Raw genomic sequence first — 25,884 nt, forward strand, 5'->3', positions numbered from 1 at the left:
AAGCAAAGCAGAGCCTTCTAATCATATAGAATTTGTGGGTGAAGCAGACATTAGTAAGTCATGCAAATGAGTGTATAACTGCAAACTCTGTATTTGTTATATAGTAAGAAGATCTGACCAAACCTGGGAAAGGTGACCAAAAGGTTTTGCCTAATGAGGTGACATTTGAGATCTGAAGAATTAATATGTGTTAATTAGGCAAAAGGGGGGGGGGGTGGGAGGAAGGAAGAGAGAGAATTCCAGACAGAGGGAAAATGACATATTCAAGAACTGAAAGTAGTTTTTTTTTTTCCTCAATCATGGAATTCAGTAGATGGATAGGCTAGATCCTGCAAAGTTTCTAAGTGGTATTAGGCATTGTGCTTGATATTCCACAAGGAATTATCTTAGAAAGAACTGATTTCATATACCTTAAATATTTAAGAAAGTTGCTGAGTTGCTATTATACTATCTAGTACAATGATCTCTCTGAATATTTATAGTATTTTCTGAAAACATGTTTTTTTTTTTCCCTCAACAAAGCTTTCCTTCAGCTTTATTGAATTATACAGCTATTCACTTTTTCTGTTTTGGTATGCTGTGTAAGTCATTTATAGCAGTTTAAACTTTTTTATAACTATTTATAGCTTGCAGTGAAAGTAGAGCATCTACATTTTGGCGAATTTTAGGAAAAGAATATTGAATTAGTTATAGTTACAAACTGCAGCAAAGAAAAGTTCAGACATCAGACTTTTGGAAGGAAATATGGAATTGATTTATGTATATAGTTAATTTAATGGAGATCAGTGATTTGTAACTTGGCATGCTCTACCCACTCCATATCTTGTTGCAATTGCATTTGTATTCTTTTTAATTTTGGTGATGACTGAAGTATCAGAAAGAAGCAGAACTTTATATTATATACTGTTGGTTCTTGTATGGTACTAAGGCAATGTAAAAGAGAAAAATTTCTACTTATTTTTTTAATACCATAAATAAAGCATTCATCTGTGTTACTAATGAGAGTGTGACTTAGGTCTTTCAAGTTCTTCTCTACTGAGAAGATGGCTTACTTAGAAGTCTAAGCATTTGACCTTATGATCCATTTGACCTTAGAAGTTTAAACAGGTAAGTTGCTGACTTGGCCCCTTCCCTAAAAAAGAAGCCCATCAGTTTTGATCCTGTTATTTCACTTGCTGGAAGTAAAATAACTTTAAAAACTATCAAAATAAGCTTTGAAAATAACTTGTATGTATATTATTGAGACTAATATTTACTGGGTATGTATTAACACCCTTTTGTCTTTGTAACAGGCAATATAAATTGTACTACATCAATTCTAGTTCATTGGTGAGGAAAATGTATCTTTTCTCCTAGAATAAGAATTTAATTCCCTGTCTTCATGTTGAATCTGCCCCTGAAGAAAAACTTGTCATCAGAGGCCATGAATAAAGCCTGCTAATCCTCGCATGGAATATACCATGTGGCAACATATTCCTGCTCGATCATTTTTCGCAACTTTCTTTTCTTCTGTCCCTTCTATTTTCAAGATAGGAGTAAGTTAAATAAAGACTTTCTTGTGTAATGCTCTCCTGACTAGTATATCACTAATTAGTTTGAAATGCTAACATCTCTACTCTTCTGTCAAAAAGAAATGGTGCTTCTCTTTTTTGGGGCACCTATATTGTGTCTGTAGTAGTTTGCCAAGCTGCCATGACAAATACCACACAGTGGGTTGGCTTAACAAAAGTAATTTACTTGTTCATGGATTGGAAGGGTAGAAGTCCAAAATAAAGGCATCAGCAAGGCTATGCCTTCTCCCCCAAAGTCTGTAGCATTCTGGTGTTGGTCTGCTGCAAGCCTTGGGGCTCCTTGGCTTGCGTCTCTCCCTTCTGTCACATGGTGGTCTCTGTCCCCTGGTGTCTGCTCTTCCAGTTTTCCCAGACTTACACCCATCTTCTTTCCCACTTTTCTGCCTATTCCTCCCTGTGGCTTTCTCTGACTTCTCTTTTTAAGGCCCCCAGAAATATAAATTAAGGCCTATCCAATTCATTGGGCTACACCTGAGCTAAAAATTATACCTTCAAAAGGTCTTATTAACAATAAGTTCATATTCACAGGGGTTCAAATTAAAATTAAGAACATATCACTTTTCAGGATGCATAACTCAGTCTACCATGGTGTCATTGAATTTCAGTGCATACCATGGGCACTGGTAATCTAATGCAAGCATCACTTCATAATGTAGGTGTGAAATTTAAAAATGCATATGAATCCATATCACCCAGAATTTCAGAACCCATTCTACCTCTGTACTTCATGAAATACATGTGAAAAGATTGTGATACCCAAATAATAGGTATTCTGCTCAAGACTGTCATAGAGATCCTTAAATAATTTTGGGAAAAATATGTGATTTGTTTCTTTATTTTGAACTTATTTATTGAGTTATAACTCACTTTGTCAGAACCCTGGGAATTTGATGATGAAAACATTTCGTCTGTACCTTTAGTCTAGAGTGCAGTTAATGTCAAAGTGAAATAGCTATATAGGGGAAGGAACGTCTGTGTCTGCCTGGGAAGTTGGAGAAGTTTCATAGAATGTTGTTCCCAATATTGAGTCTTCAAGGAGGAGTGGAGTGTTCCAGGAAGGGAAGTCTATTGTAGGAAAAAAAATAATGCTAATCTTATTAGTGAAGCAGCTGATACTTACTGAACACCTTCTCTATGTCAGTTTCCTTCCTAACAGCTTGATTTGTTTATTCCTCATGACAATCCTAAGAGATAAGTACTGCAGATGAGAAAACTGAGGCAGAGAGTCACACAGTTAATAATGATAGGGCTGGAATTCAAATCCAAATTGTTTGGCTCCAGTTTCTTTTTTGTATGAAAGAGATTAAATAAAAAAGACATCTTGGAATGGTTGGAAGCTAAGGTACATTTCTATTTGTAGGGGTTTTGGCTCGACAGGCTATTATTGGTCAGATTATGAATAGCCTTGGAAAATATGCTAAAGAATTAGAATTTTATTCTGTAGAATCAGTATCTGTGTTTCTCAGATTTAGAATTCACTTTCTCTGGAACTACCTTGCATACTTTTTAGAAGTGCACATTTTCAGGTCCACTTAGTTTGCTAAAGCAATATTTCCCTGCTTCAGAATGTGGCCAAGGGACTGGTGATATGGTGAAATGGTAAAGAAATCTAGATTACTAACATTAGCAGCTGCTTTAGTTGCTCAACTACTATTAGTCCCCCTAATTTCTTGGTGATGTATGGTAAGATGCGCTCATGGGTATAGTTAATATTCATGGTGGAAAAATTGGGCTGTAAGCATGTGCTGGAACCTACTGAAATAAGAAAACTATCAAGACTTTTAGAACAACATCTACAAAGCAAGCGGGGACCCAGAGAAAGGTGCGAGGAAGGAGGGTTTCATGATCATTTCTTTTTTATCAAATGCGTCAGAGATTTAATGTAAGAAAAGGACCAAAAAAGATGACTGGATGAAGCAGATTTTTGCTGGAATAGCAAAAGTGGAAGCTATAGTGTAATAGGGCAGCAAACAGGTGGGTTAGATTGTTATAAAAACCTGACTTTAAAAGAAGAAAGGTAGGGTATTAATTAGAAAGGAATACAGGGTAAAGTGAGATTTTAAACTTTACCAGTTATATTAGTCAGAGTTCTCTAGGGAAACAAAAGTGACAGGATATGTGTGTATGTGTGTATTTAGAGACACACACATATAATATAAATATTATGAGATTTATTAGAGGAATTGGCTCATGTTACTATAGGGATGGGCAAATCCAAGTTCCATAGGGCATATAATGAGTTGGGAACTCTGATGAAGGTTTTCTATGAATACCCCAGAAGAAGTTGGCTGGCTAAAGTAGAGATGGAAATTCTCCTTTCTGACTGCTGAAATGGTCAGTTCTCCCTTTAAGGCCTTTAACTGACTAGATGAGACTTCTCTCATTATTGAGAGCATTCTCCTCAGTTGACTATAGATGTAATCAGCCATAGATGCAGTCAACTTACTGATGATTTAAATCCACAAAATATTCTCACAGTAACAATCACATCAGTGCTTGCTTGACCAAGCAACTAAGCTCTATAACTTAGCCAAGATGACACATGCACTTATCCACTACACTAGCTTCCTTTTCTTGTTATAAAATATGTATTAGAGCTACTAGAAATATTGAAGCAATACAGATACACACAAAGAATAAAGTAAAATTCCTATCATCCAATTACCAAAAATAACATTAAAATTTATTATTTCTCAAGTAATGTTTCTTTCTGTATATATTTGTGGTATAAATGTATTCATTAATTTTTAATTAAAATACATTTCAACTGTCTAAATTATATTCACTGTTGGGGATTAAATCATCCTTCACAAAAGATTTGTTCTGGTCCCAATCCTTGGATCTGTGAATGTGAACACTTCAGTAACTAGGACATTTGAAGATGTTATTATTTAAGATGTGCCCAACTGAATGAAGGTGGGCCTTAATCCAATATGAATGGAAGTCCTTATAAGCAAAGGAAATTGGACACAGAAAGAGAAGCCATGGGGAACAGCCAGAAGCTGGAAGTCAATGGAACATAGAAGAGAAATTTGCATTGTGTTGTGCCAGAAAAGTCAATGACCAAGGATCAAGGGCAACCAGCCCCAGGGCGCCACAGTCTTCCTGGAGGAAGCATTGTCTTGATAACACCCCAAATTTGGACTTTTCCTTATCTCAAAACATCAAGCTGATAAATTCCCATTGTTTAAGCCAATCCATTGTATGGTATTTGTTTTACTAGCTAAAAACTAAACATTGACCTTAATGTATTAGAAACACTTAGTACTTTAATTAAATATTCTTCTACTCCATTACATTTTCACAGTTGCCTAATATTCCAGTGTGTGTCTGCCATAGTTCATTTAATTCTATTATTGGCACTTTAGGATTTTTAACTCTTTTTCCATTAAAAATAGGGCCACTATCAATATATTTGTAGTTAAGTATTTACATATTAGCATACAAATATTTATACAATAATTAACAAGTTTTGATGAATTTCAGATGGTGGAATTGTTATATTAAATTAATAGAGCAAGGTCCCAAATTGAGTGTAGATTTATAAGATCCATAGATCAAGTAGATGGTTTAGCCTTAGATAAAAGGACAGTTCTTTCTTTCTTTTTGGGTGCAAGGAAAGAAGTACAAGCTTGTAGCTACTGGTTGGTAGGAAGAAGAATTGAGGGAGTGCCTTGAGGGTTGGCCATGTGATAATCTCTTTTATTTTAACATGGAAACAAAGCATTTGATAGGCATGAAAAGACAGGTTATCATAGGGGGTTTCTGGAAAGCTCTGAGGTTTGGAAAAAAAAAATAGAAAAAGAAAATATATTAAACATGGGCTCTGGAATTCATAAGCAAAGTTGTACGTATCTGCTATTGGATAGCACTAGGCCCCTTAGTTACATTTTCCTTTGCAGCAACATTCAGAGTCCAGGTATAAAGTTGAGAAGGCCAATGTATGACTACATCTATGGCTTGTAGCTTGTAGGATCAGGTAGGTAGGTGGTCAGGATGGGCAAGGTGAGGGCCTCACAGAAGGAGTTGAAGATGCTATGGGGAGAGCAGCTAGGTTTCAATGGTCACATAAAGAAGGAAGTGAGACTAGGGGGAAAGAGTAGAGAACAAATACAAGTAGTAAAAGCACGGAGATTTGAAAATGTCCGAGTAGGTGTGATAGGACTAAGGATAAGAGCTCAAAAGCTGTAAATCTATGGTTAGAGAGTAGGGCATGGAGCTTTGAGGTTTTAGAAATGGAGCAGTTCTACCCCAAGTCAGAGTCTAAGGTATTGCCTTGGATTTGGTGAGTTAAAGTTAAGGGAAGACAAGGCCATGGAACTATGTATGGTTTAATGTTGTCTTTAAAGATGTGAGTGATGAAAGGGTTTTTAGGGGAAGCGGATTTGGCTCAACTGATAGAGCGTCCACCTACCACGTGGGAGGTCTAGGGTTCATACCCAGGGCCTCCTGATCCATGTGGTGAGCTGGCCCATGTGCAGTGCTGATGCGCACAAGGAGTACCCTGCCATGCAGGGGTGTCCCCCTCATAGGGGAGCCCCACGTGCAAGGAGTGCACCCCTCAAGGAGAGCTGCCCCATGCGAAAAAAGCACAGCCTGCCCAGGAGTAGTGCCGCACTTGGAGAGCTGACGCAGCAAGGTGACACAACAAAAAGAGGTATAGATTCCCAGTGCCACTGACAAGAACGCAAGTGGACAAAGAAGAACATACACAGCGAATGGACACTAAGAGCAGAGAGTCGGGGGGAGGGGAGAGAAACAAGTGAAAAATGAGTCTTTAAAATAAAAATAAAGAATTTTTAGTATAGAGTAAGAGAGTGTTCTAGAATCCATAATCTTGGATGAATGACAAGACTGATGGCAAATAGTGTTGCAGAATTAGAGTGCTATAGCTGCTTGACCTGAATATTTAGAAAATATTTTTGGAAGACAAATCAGATGATGAACATGAAGATGAATGTTTTGTGAAGTGAATAACATCAAAGTACAAATGTGAGCTTCTAGAATGCCAAAATTGCCTTGTGGCTTGACATGTAAGAGTTGGGTTTGGAGGCGGGGGTAGAACAGTCTCTCTTTCACTGTATAGCACTGAAGGATGTGGAAAAACAAAATTCTAAGTGGAGAGCACATTTTCCTCTAGGAGAGCACCCATTGAGTCTGAGAGTGTAGGGTACCAAACACATCCTCAGATCTAAGCTGCTGATGTGCAAGTAAACAAAGAAAGTGGAACCTCTAGTCATAGTATTTTAACTCGAATTGAGGACCACTTGCCATTAGCCATGGTTTTTGTTTTCATTTTGTTTTCTTTTGGTGAGTTTCTGCATTTGCTTTTTCTCATAAATTCTGAAAGTCTTATCTAACTGGGAGAGATGTAAGATGTCAGGATGCAGTTTATTGTAGAAATTAGTTTTAGATTTTAGAGGGTAAGGTAAAAGGGTATTGTGCGAAAAATATCGATGGCTTTTGTTCTCTCACAAACAGTGGATTTAGTTGAAAAAGTTGTGCATTCAGGATCCAGGAGTTTTTCTTGCCATCTAGATGACAAGAAGCCACAATATGCTTTGGGGCCCATTTGTAAGATAACAGGTATTGAATTCACTGCCCTTGAAAGGTCTCCTAAACATAAAACCCTTTAAGTTTGTGTTCCCATCTCTATTTCATTCAAACACCCATATTCTGGTAGCTCCTTACTATCCTTACAGAATCCTCTTAGATCCATGAACTTGGGAACTAGGACTAAATTATATTCTTAGCTCTGTGCAGACATTTCAGGAATAAATGGATGGTAATGAAGTAAATGGTGAGTTTAGTTGCAAGAATGACTTTATGAACGACTTTAATTTTAGAAAATAGGTCAGGAATAACCAAAATATAAGAATTGATATATAGCGAACACCTGAGGGCTGCCCAGGAACTCCATCAGGAGCCCTTGCCCAGAGTGATGCCTTTGGTTGGACCAGATGTTTCTTCTCCGTGCTCACTAGTAATGTAACTTTAGTGCTTCAGACTGGGCCCATGCACAGTTTTTAACCTAATAAATAATTTGTAGATTTGGTTTAAAACATATGATTTTAGAACCTAGCATGGTGCTGTGCATATAGAGTATACCAAACACATATTGACTGATCTGTGTAATCGTAATTTACCATATTCCTAAATTCTGAAGGCGTATTTTCCTGAATCAGAATCGAGGATTGCTCCAGGTTTTTCCTCCTTCTCACATCCACCACCTCTCACTTTCACTTCTGTGCAATGTTTCAGTCTGGTTTACTATATTATGTCCAGTACCTACTAACTTTACTCTAAAATCTGTTTAAACTTTGTTTTTTGCTCTTTTCTTGGTCCTACCTATTAGGTCCTTCAGTTTAATTATCCATGTCTATTTGTACTAGATTGTTTCTCTGTAATGCTGCAAGCCACAGAGTGAAACTGATTAGGATTTTACAGCCCTGGTGATTTTCCTTCTGGTATACTAGCAAGAAAAGGCTATAGCACAAAGCTGATGAATCCTTTTGTAGAGTTTTTGCTTTCTATTTTGTGTTTGAAAAATTAGGATTAGATATAGTCATAAATGTGGAAATGTTTGCTAATACTATGAGCATAACAGAACAATAATTAAGGTCTTAGCAATGCTATCTTTAAATGTGATTTATTATATTTTTAGCACATTGAGTTCCGAGAGAACATTCATTCATGTAAAATTTCACTTTTGTAAATTTTAATTGCTTGCACTGGAAGATGACTAAAATTACTCAGTACCTTCTGCTATGTGTCTGGCATTGCCCTAGGGGCCATAAACCTGTTAAGTCATTAAATCATCACAGCAGGCATGTAAAGTAGAAATGATTTCCCCTATTTTACTGAAGAAAAAATGAAGCTGACAGTGTTTAGCAACTTTTCCTAGGTCACCCAGGTAATAAAGCTTTGAATTGGAATTCTATTCCTATTCGTCCAACTCTTAGTATAACAAGCTCCCTTAAATGAAGGTACATAGACAAGGGAATGAAATAAGGCCTCCTTGTGGATTTGCAAATTGATTTGGAAGAAAAATGAAGCCAAATGCTGTTGGTTGAGAAGGTAGACTATTGGGAATTCATTCAGCTTTGTACTGAGTATACTCTGTGATGAGGTGCTGGGCTTCTGTCAGGTAGTGCTGCCAGATTGGAAGTGTTGCCCAGACCATCAGTAATTTCATTTCTACAAGTACAGTTCCACTCTATAAGGGAGTGAATCATGGAAAAATAAATTCATATTTGTTATAGCTTCTATTTCCTCCAGCTTGTTTCTGGTGTGGATAGTATCTTCTGATTCTTGGCATTTGATTCAGAGCCATGATTCCCAAAGCTGGGCATTTATTTAGGGTCCAACATCTTCCATTTGTTCCTGCCTTCCAGTTCCCATTACATACCATCTCACTGATATTTGTTCATGTTTTACTACTAAAATAACTTATTTTTCTATCCTGAGTATTGCCTATCAGAAATAATTGTGTCTTATATGCTATTATGCGTCATATTCTATGATTCCATTTATCTAACATTCTCAAGATGACAAAAATTATTTAGGTTGATAACTGATTAGTGGTTGCCAGGGGTCAGGAATGTTGGGGTAGAGACAAGTATGACTCTAAAGGGAAATATTTGAGTGATAAAATAGTTGTGTATCTTGATTGTTGTAGTGGATGCATGAGTATGCACATGGGATGAAATAACATAGAACCTTACACATACTTTATGCCAACTCCAATTCCCTAGGCAATGTTAGGTGTGACTAGTGAAGGGTCTGTGGGACCTCTCTACTGTATTTACAAATTCATGTGTATCTATAACTAATTCCAAATAAAAAGTAAAAAGTACTATTATGTCTTGAAATAGTCCAGTTCCTTTGTCTGTCATATCCAGTATGTTTTATTGTTTTCTTCTGAATTAATCGTTCAAACATAACTCCTGATTTTTTTGGCAAGCTTTGCCTTTTTTTAGTGTTCTGTTAATATTTAATGCAATTATTTATTGCATTATTTATTTTCTATGTTTTTATGTTTTTGTGTCTGACAAATAGCTAAATTATTTTTTCAAAGATTTATTTTATTTATTTCTCCTCACCCCCTCATGTTTGCAGTTGCTGTGTCTGTTCATCTTCCTTGTTTCTTTAGGAGACATCCGGGACCTTTCCTGGGACCTCCTATGTGGGGGGGAGGTACCTAATCGCTTGAGCCACCTTAATTCCCAGCTTTGTTGTGTTTTTCTTATGTCTCTTGTTGTATCATCTTGTTGCTAATGCAATTATTTAGATGGTTGTATTTATTATTTTCTGTTTGACCTTTCTGTATTTTGTTATTGTTACCCTTTTCCTGCATTCTTTTGGATTTAATGTTCCAATATGTATATTATAATTCCATTTTAACTTATCTAGTTACTTTTTAGCTACATTTTTTTGCTTGTTTTCTTTTTAGCTATTTTGTGTGTGTGTGTTTGCTCTAGGAATTACAAGAAATATCTTTAACTTTTCTTAGAGTTATTATTTAGACTTAACATCTATACCACATCACTTACAGATGAAGACCTTGTAACTGTATATGGCCATTTAATCCCTGTCATTTATGCTGTTATTGTCATATATTATATTTACATATATTATAAATTCCACAATTCAGTGTTTTAATTTTTATTTTAAATAGTAATATGCATTTTAAAAACATTAAGAGAAAATAAGTAGTCTATTCTATTTACCATTTCTGGTGCTCTTCTCTCCTTTTGAATCTTCAGCTTTCAATTTGATATCATCCAGCCTGAAGAAATTTCTTTATCATTTCTTATTCTGCAGGGCTGTGGTTAACAAATTTTAACAATATTATTCAAAGGTTTCTTTATTTTGAAGGATAAATGGGTTCAACATAGAACTCTGGATTGACAGTTTGTTATTTTTTCCTTTTTATTATTATTATTATTAAAGATTTATTTTTTTATTTATTTCTCTTCCCTTTCCTCCTCACCCCCCTCCCCAGTTGTCTGTTCTCTGTGTCCATTTTGCTGCGTGTTCTTTGTCTGCTTCTGCTGTTGTTAGCGGCACGGGAATCTGTGTCTCTTTTTTATTACGTCGTCTTGTTGCATCAGCTCTCAGTGTGTGCGGTGCCATTCCTGGGCAGGCTGAAATTTCTTTCGTGCTGGGCGGCTTTCCTTATGGGGCGCACTCCTTGTGCGTGGGGCTCCCCAACGCGGGGGACACCCCTGCGTGGCAGGGCACTCCTTGTGCTCATCAGCACTGTACATGGGCCAGCTCCACATGGGTCAAGGAGGCCCGGGGTTTGAACCGCGAACCTCCCATGTGGTAGACGGATGCCCTATCCAGGGCCAAGTCCGCCTCCCTCCTTTTTATTATTATGTCATTTCTGGTCTCTATTGTTTCTCATCAATTCTTATCATTGTTTTCCTGTAGGTAATGTGTCTTTCTCCTCTGACTTCATTCAAAAATTTTCCTTACCTTTGGTTTTCAACAGTTTAACACTGTGTGCTTGAGTATAGTTTTCTTTGGATTTATCATGACTGGGATTTTCAAGTTTCTTCAATCTATAAATTTCAGTCTTTTACCAAAATCAGGATACTTCCAGCCCTTATTTTTTCAAAAATTTTTTTCTGTTTTATTTTATCTCTTTCTCCTCTCCTTCTAAAACTCTAAATGAACATATGTTTGCTCTGTTTGTGCTCCATAATTCTCTGATAGGATCTTTTTGTTTGTTTCTCTTTTCTTCAGATTGGATAATTCTTTTGATATATCTTTAGACTTATTGATTCTTTCTGCTTTTATCTCTAATATGCTAATAAAACCACCCACTGTTGTTTTCCATTTCACATATTGTATTTTAAGTTCAAAAATTTCATTATGATCTTTTTATAGTTTCTATTTATATTCTCTTGAGATTTGTGTGTAGTTTTTTTTTTTTTTCCATTTATTATGAGCATATTTTCCTTTACATCCTTCAGCATATTTTCCTTTACATCCTTCAGCATTCTTACAACTGCTTGTTAGCTAATTCCAATACTTGGGTCAATTAAAGTCAGTCTTCCTTGATTATAGTTTCTCTTTAGGTTATGTTTTCCACTTTGTCCATTTATCAAGTAATTTTGGAGTGTATCTGCACTTTGTGAATTATACTTCATGTTGTATTCTGTATATTCTTTCTGAGAGAATTGACTTTCTGGTTGATTTTTAGCAGGTACTTAATTTGGCTGACTCAACTATATTTTACTCTTCTAGGGTGGGTGGTAGTTCCCTTCATTCATTCAGAAAATTTATATTAAACGTGCTATTTGTCACGCACTAAAATAGGTGACTAAGATACAAATACAAAGAGACATAGGCTCTAACCCTGCAATTTAGTTGACAGAAAAGTGAACAATTGCTTAATATTTTTCCCACGTCATCTGAGATAAGTATGTGGCGGCAGTGTCATTACTGAGGAATGTGAAGTGAAATGGTTAAAATGCAGTTTAAAAATTATTTTTAAACAACTCAACCCTTCTTAGAACAGGTGATAGTTCATTTATGATATATATATATAGATAGGTAGATAGATATAGATGATGAAATAGTAGCTGATTAAGAAAAATAACTATTGGTTGTAATTTCATCATTTTTTATTCTGTAAAGAAGACATCTTTCAAAAGAACTGCATATTGTGGGGAAGCAATATTAGAAATGATGTTTAAGTTCTTGTATGCCCTACAAAATAGGAGAAATACTCTTTTTTGTAAGAAAAGATAATTTGATAAAATTGAGCAAACAATGTGAATGATCATAATGTACAGGATATTAGTGCTGAAACAAAAAGACCTATTTACACTAAAAAACATTACTGTTGAAAGATATTATATTTCAAAATTGTTCTAGAAAGGTACTTAGACCCATTAAAAGTGAACCTTACAAAATGTGTACATTTCTTATGTCAAATATCAAAGAGGTTTTCTAATCTATTTCGGATATTATTTGTTTATATTTATATCTGTATAAAGGAATGGGTAGCATGGGGTTGGTTTTATTTTCTAAAAGAATATATAACTTAGAAGTAACTTGAGCTTTCCTTTTTCTCTTTTTTTCCCCGTTTTAACAGTGTATCCTACTCAGTACATGTATCGGAAGATTACCCAGGTATGCTTTCTTCTTTTTATTAAAAATGTTCATGCCATGACTCCTTTGAATAGTCTTTTCTTCTGGAGATGAAAAATGTTTGACATTTATCTAGAGTGAAACACGGACATGGGAAGACTAAAAGAAACAGAACAATTCTGTTGATTGCCTGTAAGGTACATGTTTTGGCCTGAGACTCAGCCCCACATTAAAATAATTTCCAAATGAAAAGTAGTTTACATGAGCCCATATGATGGCTTCATCCTATACATTTATGTCATTAATACTGTAATGAACATGTATAAACTGGTTTAGTTATTAGTTTTGTAACATCATTTGGCTTTTCATAAGGTCAAAATAATAACAGATGCCAGGCAATTTTAAATATATATATTACATTAAGTAATTTACTTCTCACAACAATACTATGGTGTTGGTAACATAATATATCCATTTTTCAAATGAATAGTATGCTCATGCTTACAGTGCTAGTAAGAAGAAGAGCTGGGATTTGAGCCCCACAGTCCAAAATCTGTGAAATGTAATACCAAACTGCTCTACACATCTAGCATATACTGAATTTTCTTCACTTTGTGTCCTGAAATATATCACTGGTTCACAAATACTTGTTCATGGAAAACACAATTTAAGTTTACTGTAGGCCCATTTGCCTATAAATCAAACAGGTGTATTTCTTCTAGGCCATGGTCAATTGTATTCTCTAGACTTGCAGAAGTCTCCTTAGAACCCAAGATGCCATAAAGTCATTATAATTCAAAGACATGAACAAGGCATTTGTATTTAGTAGTTTTCTTGCAAATAATTTTTATAATTTTATGCTAAGAATCTAAGCATTGTAGGCTTTAGTATAGATCAACATATGACTTTAAGATTTGAGTAGTCTACTATAGATAAAAGAGTAGAATGCAAGAATCTATAGCTTTCTGTAATTTGTGGCAAAGAATAGTAAGTACCAAATTTTAACTGCCTATATTTCACATAAATGTATGTGTGTGTGTTCTTACTTATAAAATCAGTAGTTACCAAACTAATTGTTGTGGTCTGCCAGGATCATAAGTTGTAATCAGAATTCCAGTTCCCATTCAGATGTAGACAGATTATTCACACTGTATGATTGAGATAGTATTTTTATGTATAAAATGAATAATTACTATATTAGTTAGGGTTCTCTAGAGAAACAGAATCAACAGGAGATATCTGTCAATAGTATGAGATTTTATGAGTCTCTCGCTTGACCGTGGGGACGCACAAGTCCAGGCTCCGCAGGTGGCGGTAATCCAAGGGGTCCAATGAAAGTCCAGTGAAGGTCCTTGATGAGTTTCCAGGAGACGTTGACTGTCCAAAGAAGAGCTGGGAAATTCTCTCTGAATACTGAAATCACTTCCCTTTTTAAGGGATTCAACTGAATGGATAAAGCGTCACTCATTGCTGATGGTAATCTCCTTGATTGATGTAGATGTAATCAGCCATCTATACAGTAAGGTCACGGTGACTTAAAGTCCATCAATGTCCTTGTATTACAATTAGCCTGGTGCTTGCTTTACCAAATAGCTGGGCACAGTTACCTGGCAGAGTTGACACATTAGCCTAACCATCACAATTACTATCAGTAATTTTAAATGTGTTTTGAGTAATTTAAAAAAAGCAGTTCATAATTTGTATGGGAATAGTGTTAAACTTCTTAGAATTTAAGTTATTTCCTGTGGTAGCTTGCATTATCTTGGAAGGAGATTAAATGCTGTATTTTAAAATAATTTCTAAATCATAAACTTCCTTGCAGTTATTTTGCTCCAGTCTCCATATGATTATAGAATAGTATTCTATAAATCTATTGCTGTCTAATTAATGAAATTAGCCAGTATTAAGAATATGCTGGGAAACGAACTTGGCCCAGTGGTTAGGGCATCCTTCTACCACATGGGAGGTCTGCGGTTCAAACCCTGGGCCTCCTTGACCCGTGTGGAGCTGGCCCATGCGCAGTGCTGATGCGTGCAAGGAGTGCCGTGCCACGCAGGGGTGTCCCCCGTGTAGGGGAGCCCCATGCGCAAGGAGTGCGCCGCGTAAGAAGAGCCGCCCAGCGCGAAAGAAAGTGCAGCCTGCCCAGGAATGGTGCCATGGTGCCGCCCACACTTCCTGTGCCACTGAAGACAACAGAAGCAGACAAAGAAACAAGATGCAGCAAATAGACACAGAGAACAGACAACCGGGGGAGGGGTGGGATTAAATAAATAAATAAATCTTTAAAAAAAAAAAAAGAATATGCTTATTTTTGAATAGTAATATAAAAAGTATTTAGAAAGATTTTGCTGGGAAAAAACAAAACAAGAAATACTTACAAGAAAAGTTATTTTTATAGATTTTTATACTATCACCTCTCTCATTATGTTGTTTTTTTGTTTATTTTTTGTTTTGTTTTGTTTTGTTTTGTTTTAGATACTAGGGGCTGGGGATTGAACCATGACCTCATATGTGGGAAGCCAGCACTCAGCCATTGGGCCACATCAGCTTCCCTAAGTTGGCTTTTGTTTTTGTTTTTGTTTGTTGTTTATTTTTGTTTTTGTCAGGAGGCACCAGGAACCCAACCTGGAACCTCCCATATGGGAGGTGGGCACTCAACTGCTTGAGCCACATCCACTTCCTGTGTTATGTTTTCGATACAGAATATTTGCTACATAAATAAGAAAAAGTTTCACTATTTATTTAAATATTGTCATGCTTCTCATCAGAAGCAGTTTCTAGAGATTTCAACCATCAGTGGGTTAATGTCTAAGTGATAGAAATGCCATAAATCAAGGCCCAAATTGTGGACAGTTAAGAAAATGGGTCAGTATCATAGGGATATATGACAGAAGGTGCCTTTTCTAAACCAAGTGGATCCTTCTTGTGAACTAGAGGTATTACTCTAGATTTTTCTTGCCATAAAAGAGCTCTACTTGGAAAGACAATATACATAAATTTGAAATTTAAATTTTTACTAAATTATCTTCTTGGAGCAAGTTTGTAGTCAATTCCAATATCATTTAATTTTTTTTTTAAAAAAAGGAATGTAAATATAGCTTCTATTTGATCTGCATGATCAAAGTAGGTTCAGGTAGGCTGCAATAAAAGAAGGTGGGGAGAGGGAAGTTAGTGCATTCTGATTTTAAATACTGAGGTAGAATTGTGAGTATGTTTTAAACATTTGAGGCAGTCAATTCACCATAATTCTCTATGTAGCACACAGTATACTAGGTATTTCCATGTACATAATTCCATTTAATTGTAAATGCCAGTTTTTGCAATTGGCAGAATAGGGATGATCATGACATTTCATACTTGAAATGTGCTGAGAGATGTAAAATAATATTTCCCAAGGTCATATAAATTTGTGGTAAAACCGAGTCTATAATTTAGTTCTGATTCCTGTCATGTCTGGGGAAGAAGTAGTATTACTATTTTTCATGGAGCTTTTCTTCAAAGTAAGCATTACTATAATATTTTTCCCATTATCAAAATTTTAATCCATATATATTTGCATTAAGGGTTGTTCAGGCATGCTCTTGGATTTCTCAGATAGGCAACATTATATAAAAATAATGATATGTTTACTTTTTTATTCCCAAGATTTGTATCTGCATTTTTTTTTTCCTCTTACACTGGTCAGAACTTTCAGAATGTTTTCTAATAATAGAAATGATAGTTGGCAGCTTTTTTCCTTTTTTAAAAATTAATGCGTATGCTTCCAAATGCTTTTTAAAAAGGAAGTATCATTCCTTTCCTAGTTTACCAAGCTTTAAAAAAAAAAGAATGAAGATTAAATTTTTATCAAATTCCTGTTTAACATCTATTGAATTATATATATTTGCTCCTTAAATTTTAAGGTGACAAGTCATATTAGCAGATATCTTAATGCTGGATTATAAGAATTATGTGTTTTTCATCATACTTTGCTATTAAAGACTTCAAATTACTGAAGGAGTTAAATAATTCTGTGAACATTTGTAGAACTTGCAAAGAAATCTGTCTGTACCTAGTAATCCTTTTAGGAATGGACCTCGTGCAGTTATTTCATTTTTCTACCTTGATTATTGACCTTTTCTTTTTTTCCTATTTTTCATATGCTCATTTTTTAAAAATCTCCCACTGCCCTTGCGGCTTGCTTGCTGTCTGCTCTCTATGTCCATTTGCTGTGCTTTCTTCTGTGTGTCTGTATTTTTATTTACTCCCCCACCACCACCATTTTGCGGCTTGCTTGTTTGTTCTTTGTGTCCATTTGCTGTGTACTCTTCTGTGTTTTTACTTGTCTCCCTTTTGTTGTGTCACCTTGCTGAGTTGGCTCTCTGCAGTGCTTGTGGGCCGGCAGTTCTCAGCAGCGTGCGGGTGAGCCTGCCTTCACAAGGAGGTCCCAGATGTGAACCCAGGGCCTCCCATGTGGTTGACGGGAGCCCAACTGATTGAGCCACAGCCACTTCCCTATCTGCTCATTTTTAACATGAACCCTTTTAAGTGTCCACTGTGTTGGTGAAATATCCCCATTTGATAGCAAAAAGGTTTTTGTTTTTTTTTCCCTAGTATTCTTTATATAATTGTAAAAATCTCCTTTGTGGTTATTTCCCCTTTCTCATTCCTATTGCTTTATATTTGCCCATGTCTTTTGTCCACACATGGTTTTCCTTCCAAAGACTTTATTTTAAAAAAATTTTATGCTATTTAAAATTTCTAAATGTAGCCATTTTAATTTTATCTTTATTAATGCCTTCTGCTGATGTTACCTAGGCTTACTTTCTTACATTCTCTGAATTATTTAATAGTTCAATGATTGGTTCATCATCAAGTGTGAAAATATGGGATTTTCTTTGTCCTTTGGAAATACTTTAGCATTATCTTCTAAAATCAGATGATGAGACATTTTCCTTGCCTTAATTTCCCTAGAAAGAGGTTCATCATAATTTTAAGCTTCCAAGTAGCCTTAATAATCATTTAAACTCATTTTGTAATATATGTTTCTGTGAAAATGTTATTATATACATAATAATATGCATGTAAATGAAATACTAAGTGATATATTAATTCTCCAAAACAAAATGAATAAGTAGAGCAGTCTTCTGGTTTACTTGTATTTCTCAGTGGATTTTATGTTGTAGACAGTTTTCTTTTCGAAGTTAATGCAGCAAAGTTTAAGTATGTGTTGTACAAGTCACAGGCAATTGGCTCTGCTGAAAGAGAACAAGAGAATTCTTTCTCATCAGTTCCTACCTCTAAAAAGGATGCTTACCTACTGTTGGGAGAGAATTCTCTCATTCTTTTTTGTATTCCTCATTAGAATCTAGAGGAATGAGGGGGTAGTTCTGTATCTTCTAGTACCTGTGGGTCTTAAGTGTCTTGACCTTTGTGCAGATACTTGAGCATTATGCGTATAGCTTTGTGAGTGAACCACTTAACTGAGAACTAAAATTCTACACAGGCTCTTAAGAACCAAATTATAACCTCTGAAATAAAATTGTTTTTGTAATTGAGCATTTCTAATTCATACAGTACTACAATTTTTGACTACTAATTTTTCATATATATTTACTTTTAAAAAAACGTAGTATAGTGAAAAGGCATTGACTGCTGGAGTCAGATTCAAACCTTACCACTTACATGTGTAATTACTTAAGTAATTTGGGCAAATTGCTTATTTCTCTAAGCCTCAGTTTCTTCATCTTTAAAATAGGGGATGATAACTGGTGGTATGGACTACAGGAATAGTATATGTAAAATTCAGGGAAAATGTCCAAAATATAATAAAAATCAATATAATCATTTATAATTATAGTAATTATTCTCCTAAGTTACACAGTAATGAAAAATAGAATAAGTTGGCTTAAAATATGCTGCCTCTGAAATAGAATAAGAGCGGTCTTTCAAGAGATGCTTTTCTACAGCTCTCTACTCATTTTTTCCCACTGTCCGTGGAAGTTCTAGTAATAATGCTCGGTATTCTGGTAAGGAAGTGAAAAGAATTTGGTCACTGTTAACAGCCTTTAACAAAGATGTGTAGTTCCCATACAAAATATACACATTAAAGAACCTAACTTTCCCCCAGAATTAAAAAACAAAACAAAACTGACAGCCCTGGAATCAAGTGGAAGAATTACAATGAGGGAATTTGAGTTTGAAAATTTCTTATTCTGTCACTGACTCATTCTGTTACCTTAAATGTCCTCCTTACCCTTTTTATGTTCTACTTTCCCATCTCTCAACAAAGTTGATCTTATTATTACAAATGACAAAATAGCTTAAGGAAAATTTAAGCAACAAGAACAAAAAGAAAACAAATTCCACTTATCTGGAAAGATCTTTTTAAAATCATAAGCAGATGTGCTCATTTATAGCTAAGGCCATGGCTGAGTGTCTTGCCAGTGGGCCCTATTTTGGAGTTTGTGCTCTCTAGTGTGAAAGAGTTGGGCTCAGGTGTGACTTCTCTACACATGCCTCTTTTGTCCCTTTTATTGAACATATAGTTGCACTGGAGTTGATAGGTGTATGTCCAAGAGACTTAAATCTGTGGGCTGTCCATGTGTCAGCTGAGCCCTGAGCCTCAGTGGAGTTGCAACACCTACTCTCCAGTTAATTGGACTAACCCAGGACAACTAACAAGGAGGTGAGGATGTACAACTACCACACCAAGGAATTGAGAGCGTCCACAACTGCAAGCAAGAGAGTCCCATCCATCAGCCTTATGGGATTGAAGCCCCCTCTCAATTAGAGGTGGAGTGGTCATCACCATCCTAGAATCCTAAAGATTGGGGAATTAAATATGGACTAGAGTGAACTTACTGGTATTCTACTATAGACTTACTGTGATTCTAGCAATGGAAGAAGTTCTATCATTGATGTTGAGAGAGTGGCCACTGGAAGTGCTGAAGGCGGGGAGAGGGAAAAAGATGTAATATGGGGACATTTCAGGACGTGAAGTTGTCCTGAATGACATTGTAAGGACAGATACAGGACTACAGAAGGGAGTAGGAGAGAATGTAAACTCCAATGTAAACTGTAATCCATGCTGTGTGGCAATGCTTCAAAATGTGTTCCATCAATTGCAGTGAATGTACCACACTAATGAAAGAAGTTGTAAATGTGAGAAAAGATGGAGGTGTGGGGAGTAGGGTGTATATGGGTATCCCCTATATTTTTTTAATGTAGCATTTTATGTAATCTGTGTATCTCTTAAAAATAAATAAAACATATATATTTTTTTAAAATGTTCATGAGATAGTTGGTAGCAGAATCTAGGTGAGAAATGCCTTCTCTACTCTCCTATACTTGCTTTCATATCATGGATATACTTATGGGATTTGTCTTATTGTGACATCATGGTACTTTGATAGATAATCTTATAAAACCTGAGAACATTCTAGACCAGGAAAAATTAAGCCAAAACCAGAAATTAAACATGTTTTAAAATTTAAATACTAATCAATATATGAACTGCCAGATAAGTGAAGAAAACTTTTAAGGGCTAATGCTGTTAAAAAGTTAGTCTGTTTATTCTTTATCCTTCAGTGTTGTAGTAGAAATGCTATTAAGATTTTGGTTATACTGGAATTCCTTTAAAATCTCTTAGAAAATATGTTTGAAGGTATAACCCTGTCCTTCAAGGGAAGTGGACTTGGCCCAGCAGTGGTTAGGGTGTTCGTCTGCCACATGGGAGGTCTGCAGTTCAAACCCTGGGCCTCCTTGACCCGTGTGGAGCTGGCCCATGCGCAGTGCTGATGCATGCAAGGAGTGCCGTGCCATGCAGGGGTGTCCCCCGCATAGGGGAGCCCTACGTGCGGGAGCCCCACGTGCAAAGAGTGCGCCCCGTAAGGAGAGCCACCCAGCGTGAAAGAAAGTGCAGCCTGTCCAAGAATGGTGCGGCACACATGGAGAGCTGACACACAAGATGACGCAACAGAAAGAAACACAGATTCCCATGCCGCTGACAACAACAGAAGCGGACAAAGACGCAGCAAATAGACACAGTACAGACAACCGGGGTGGAGGGAAGGGAAGAGAAATAAACAAACAAATAAATAAATGAATAGATAGGTAGATAAATAAATAAGTAAATAAAAGAACAAAAAACCCTGTCCTTCAGTATTATGTAACTTGTATTTACCATATAGAATTAACTTGAATCAAGTCTTACTGCTTTCCTGTGTGAAAACTTTATGAAGTCAATTTTTCAGAATAATCCTTTATATTGATTTACTTATTTCCCTGTTTTCTCAAAGATAAAGTTTTAATTTATATGTCTCTTGATAATTTAGTTAGACCTCCATCATTCCATGATACTGTGATATTGCATGATGCTGTATCCACTTCATGGTTTTTGTTTTTATATCTTCCCTTCTGGTTGATGCTCAGTTCTTCTGGTGTTCTGTTGCTTCTCTTTTTAATACTCCTTTTCTCCTTAGGTTTGCTCGGGGGAATCCATTGTGCACAGTGAAAACAAATAAACTAGGTTGATTCAGTATCAAATAACTTTGAACCTGTAAGGCTGAGTGAGGGTTTAAGAAATAAAACAACTGGTTTTAATAGAAGGATTTTTGATAATTATCTAGGAGTAAGAGGTTATTGACAGAAGAGGTTAGATAAGTGGTCAAAGTCTTTGAGACAATAATTAAAAATAAATTTATATTAAATCTGTTTCTTATCCTTTGGGTCCTTTTGATAAACTTAAATCTCATACTCATTTGATGGTATTTGAAAAAGTAAAGTAAAATTTATGATTAAAACATCAAAGTAATGAGATAAAACTGTTTTGTTTCTAAAGTAATCCACACCCACACCCTCTCATCGTCCTGAACAACTATTAAAACTTTTATCTATTGAGAGTCTTCAGAGGCTAAGCTGTGGATACAAATCAATATCATGGACTCACTACTCAGGGTTTAAAAACAGTGCAGATGTCCTTTGGACATAAAGTAATTAGATATCTATCAATTAAAAGTCAAGTTTTGACTGTACTGACATAGTATTATAAAAACTTGGCTCAAAAGGATCTTTAATTTTGTGTTCAGTCAGTCATCTGAACACCAAATTTCCCTTCGCATAAATTGATACAAATTTCCATTACTTCTTAGGGATATATGTCATCATTGTGTGCATTATAGAACCATTATTAATGAATTAATGAAGGGTTTGTTAAATAGCTCTCTCACGGATATCATGAATGAAGTAGAATAAAAAGCTTTGTCTTGCATTAATTTTAACTCATTAGCATGTAGTTGAAAATATGTATTTATCAGGGGAAAATGTTACATTTATGAAAATCTTATTTTTTTCCCAGAGGAAACAAATAGTGAATAATGATACTTAAGGAGGTGTGGGAAATTGTATAGTGTATATACACTTGTATTGTTTTATATAGACATACTTGTATAGTGTATACAGATAAAATTAATTTATGGAAGAAGAATTCTGAAATTTTACGTCAATTAAAAAATATATATTAGAGCATTATGAGAGGTATGACTCAAAACAAAAGCACAGGCTCGAAGCCTTTAATGACCTGATACTGAATTTCATTAATTGTGCCAAGTGCTCCACTTTCACCTCTCCCTCAGTTCATTCTTTTAGAAGATGTTGATGTTAGGAAGGACCCTGTTGAGTGATTTGGGGCAGCCACTAGCATCTAAATGATTCATTGCCACATGAGATTTTATAGATATATTTGGACAGCAAGCTATATTTCCCTAAAATATCCAAACATCTTTAAACAGGTCATTCACAATCAATTCACACACAAATCTGCCATTTACTTTATCATTTCTTTTTTTTAGTTTAATCAGAACAGTAGTGCGTGCTTCATTATAGGATAGGTACTAAAAGTGATATGAACTAACTTTTTTGTTGTTGTTGCATCATCGTCTTGCTGCATGCCTTGCCATGCGGGTACTTGCCTTGCTGTGTGGGCACTTGGCTCACCATGTAGACACAGCTTTTTTTTTTTTAAGCAGGAGGCCCAGGGGTGGAACTCTGGTCCTCCCATATGGTAGGCAGAAGCCCACTTACTTAAGCCACCTCCACTTTCTTAATAAAATATTCAAGTCACTGTAACTTTAGTTATTCCTATTGTCTTGCAGATAATACGTATGTGTCAAGTTCAGAAAATGATGAAGATGTATTAGTTACTACAGAGCCAATTCCAGTAATATTCCATCGACTAGCAACAGGTAATGGTAATACAATTTTTTTTGTTCTTGATTAATATTTTCTTAATTGTACATAGCATTGGTTTTCCTTTCTTTTAGCAAATATAGCAGATATTTATCTATAAATCTGGTTCTCCATGCAAATTTTCTATTTAAAGTTTATTTGCTTTTCAATAATTTTTTTAAAATACGCACATTTACAGTACTTTAAAAAAATCCTGCTAAAATATATTTTGTTGAAATTTGCTCTTGTGAAAATATTTCCATGCAAAGATGCTGCTAAACAAACTGATAATTTAAAAAGCATACTTAAAGGCAAATTAGATACCATGAGATAAATAATGGAGGTAAAGAAATCTGTTTCTTTTTTAAAGATCTATCTATTTATTTCTCTACCATTCTCCCCCATTGTCTGCTCTGTGTCCATTTGCTTTGTGTTCTTCTGTGTCTCCTTGCATTCTTGGTGGCACCAGGAATCTGTGTCTCTTTTTGTTGCATCATCTTGCTGTGTCAGCTCTCCGTGTGTGCAGTTCCACTCCTGGGTGGGCTGCACTTTTATCGTGCGGGGGCGGCTCTCCTTGCGGGGCACACTCCTTGCATGTGGGGCTCCCCTACGCAGGGGATGCCCCTGTGTGGCACAATGCTCCTTGCACATGGCAGCACTGCGCATGGGCCAGCTTATCACGTGTGTCAGGAGGGTCAAGGTTTGAACCCTGGACCTCCTATATGGTAAGTGGATGCTCTATCAGTTAAGCCACATCCACTTCCCAGAAATCTGTTTATTGTACTTTAAGTTTGACCACATTTTTATGGACAATGAAAAATTAGAATACGTTGTATATTGTCTAACTCCCCAACATTATATACTTTTAAAAATATCCCTTAAAACAGGGAAACGGACTAGGGCGTCCGTGTACCATATGGGAGGTCCGCGGTTCAAACCCCAGGCCTCCTTGACCTGTGTGGAGCTGGCCCATGCACAGTGCTGATGCGCGCAGGGAGTGCCTTGCCACCCAGGGGTGTCCCCGCGTAGGGGAGCCCCACGCGCAAGGAGTGCTCCCCACAGGGAGAGCCGTCCAGCGCGAAAGAAAGTGCAGCCCGCCTAAGAATGGCACCACCTACCCTGAGAGCTGACACAACAACAAGATGATGCAACAAAAAGAGACACAGATTCCCATGTCGCTGACAACAATAGAAGGGGACAAAGAAACAAGACGAAGCAAATAGACCCAGAGAACAGACAACCAGGGTGGGGCTGGGGGAGAGAAAGAAATTAATTAATTAATTTAAAAAAAGTTCCCTTAAATCTCTTGCAAAGCAAAGTATCACTGAAGGGGTTCTTTTACCCCAAAACTCATGAATGTTTGGTAAATATCTTCTTGGGAAAACTAAAATGATTTTTTTAATGATAATTCTCTTTCAGAATTGAGAAAAACAAATGACATTAACTGTTGTTTATCCATAAAATCCAAATTACAGAAGGAAAATGGGGAGGTATGTAAATTGCATTTTATAGTTCTTCAAAAAATTGATATATTTTAAATTTACTTTGTATTTGTAGTTAATATAATCATTGTTATTTAGATTAAAATTGTATATGATGAAAGTAGTCAAAGTTCATGACTTAAGGAATTTTGAATGGTAGAGGGATTGACCTAAAATAAACTTGGCGATGGAATCATTAGAAGAGAATGTCTGATTTAAAGCTAAATAAAACCTAAAACCTAATTTTTTTTCTGTTCATTCTTCAAATAGTGTAGTTAACTAAGGAACACTTATGTAATATATGTGGCTACATATCTTTTGATGGGACCTTTAAAATTTTATTTGCTAAATGGATATCTTTAGCCAAAGTAGCACAGAGGTTAGGTATAACCTTATTATTATTGGTCCACTTTTAGAAAATTTACTTGAAACCATAAATAAATACTGGGGCATTAAATAGACAAAAATGTGTACAATGGGACCAACACGTCATTGATTTCAAAACTCTACTTGAGACAGCCCATCTTCCCTTCTTTTGTACCATTCTTCCTTCTTTATCTACATTGAGAATCACTGTCTTATCAAAATTGTTGCTGACCAGAAACTGTTAGTATTTTATAAAAGGAAAATTCCCTTTTCTGCTTTTTTTGTTTGTTTGTTTCCCTTAAGAGCTTGAAATTCAGTCTAGAAATTTAGGCATGATTACAAAGAAAGCCTCCTTTCTCCTAACTTCTAAAAAGGCCAGGAATAGGAATACCACCATTGGCTTAATTACTAGTTTCTTCAGATGAATTTTCATTGTTTGCACTTTAAACACAACAGATGTACTCCTGTTAATTGGAAACCACACGTCAAGTTAAAGCATATTTAATTAATATCATTTTGAAACCTGAATTCTAAAACAAATAATTTCTTTATACAAAAACAGTTCTCTTCATAATGAGATTCTTCTTTCTTTTCACAGTTTTATTTGTAAAGTATTGGATTCAAGGTTTCTTCTTTCATTCTGTTGTGTAGAGTTGCAGTGGAAGTGAGAACAGTCTAGAATAAATAATGCTGAAGAACTATTGATAAAGATTATATAAATATGAGCTTGTCATGCTCTATCAGGGTAAAACTGAAGGTGTAATTGGTTATGCATAAGTTTCTAATATATATCAAATATTAAATTGTGCAACCCACTCAAAGACCAGTGAGATAAATAAAGCTTTTTAAAAAGATGTACATAGAGCCTAATGGACACACAAATCTGCTTATCTCTTACTATCTTTTGTTCTTGGGTTTTATTCTACCAAGAATATTTTTATATTAAATCAATGTTTTAATGCATAAGGCATGCCTGTTATGACCACTTGCTACTTTCTTTTCAAAGGAAGCAACCTAGTTTGGCCATTGAAATAGTCTTTTTACTTAATTATTTTAAGGAGTCAAGGCAAAATAGTACAGTGGAAGAAGATTCTGAAGGTGATAATGATTCTGAAGAATTTTATTATGGAGGACAAGTAAGTAAGACCTTATCTTCC

General features: G+C 35.7%; 1 protein-coding gene across 2 annotated transcripts in view; it reads left to right on the forward strand.

Annotated features, from left to right (window-relative positions):
* The window catches only part of PARP8 (poly(ADP-ribose) polymerase family member 8), a 214,324-nt gene that overhangs the window by 100,166 nt on the left and 88,274 nt on the right, over positions 1-25,884 (forward strand). For both annotated transcript variants that reach the window (XM_004456185.4, XM_058308825.2), the window contains exons 4-7: positions 12,679-12,716; positions 22,808-22,897; positions 24,300-24,370; positions 25,786-25,863. In XM_004456185.4, coding sequence (XP_004456242.1) covers positions 12,679-12,716; positions 22,808-22,897; positions 24,300-24,370; positions 25,786-25,863 — 277 coding nt within the window. The remainder of the gene's footprint in view (positions 1-12,678; positions 12,717-22,807; positions 22,898-24,299; positions 24,371-25,785; positions 25,864-25,884) is intronic.

This window comes from Dasypus novemcinctus, chromosome 2 (assembly GCF_030445035.2).
Source record: "Dasypus novemcinctus isolate mDasNov1 chromosome 2, mDasNov1.1.hap2, whole genome shotgun sequence".
In the NCBI taxonomy this organism is placed as follows: domain Eukaryota; kingdom Metazoa; phylum Chordata; class Mammalia; order Cingulata; family Dasypodidae; genus Dasypus; species Dasypus novemcinctus.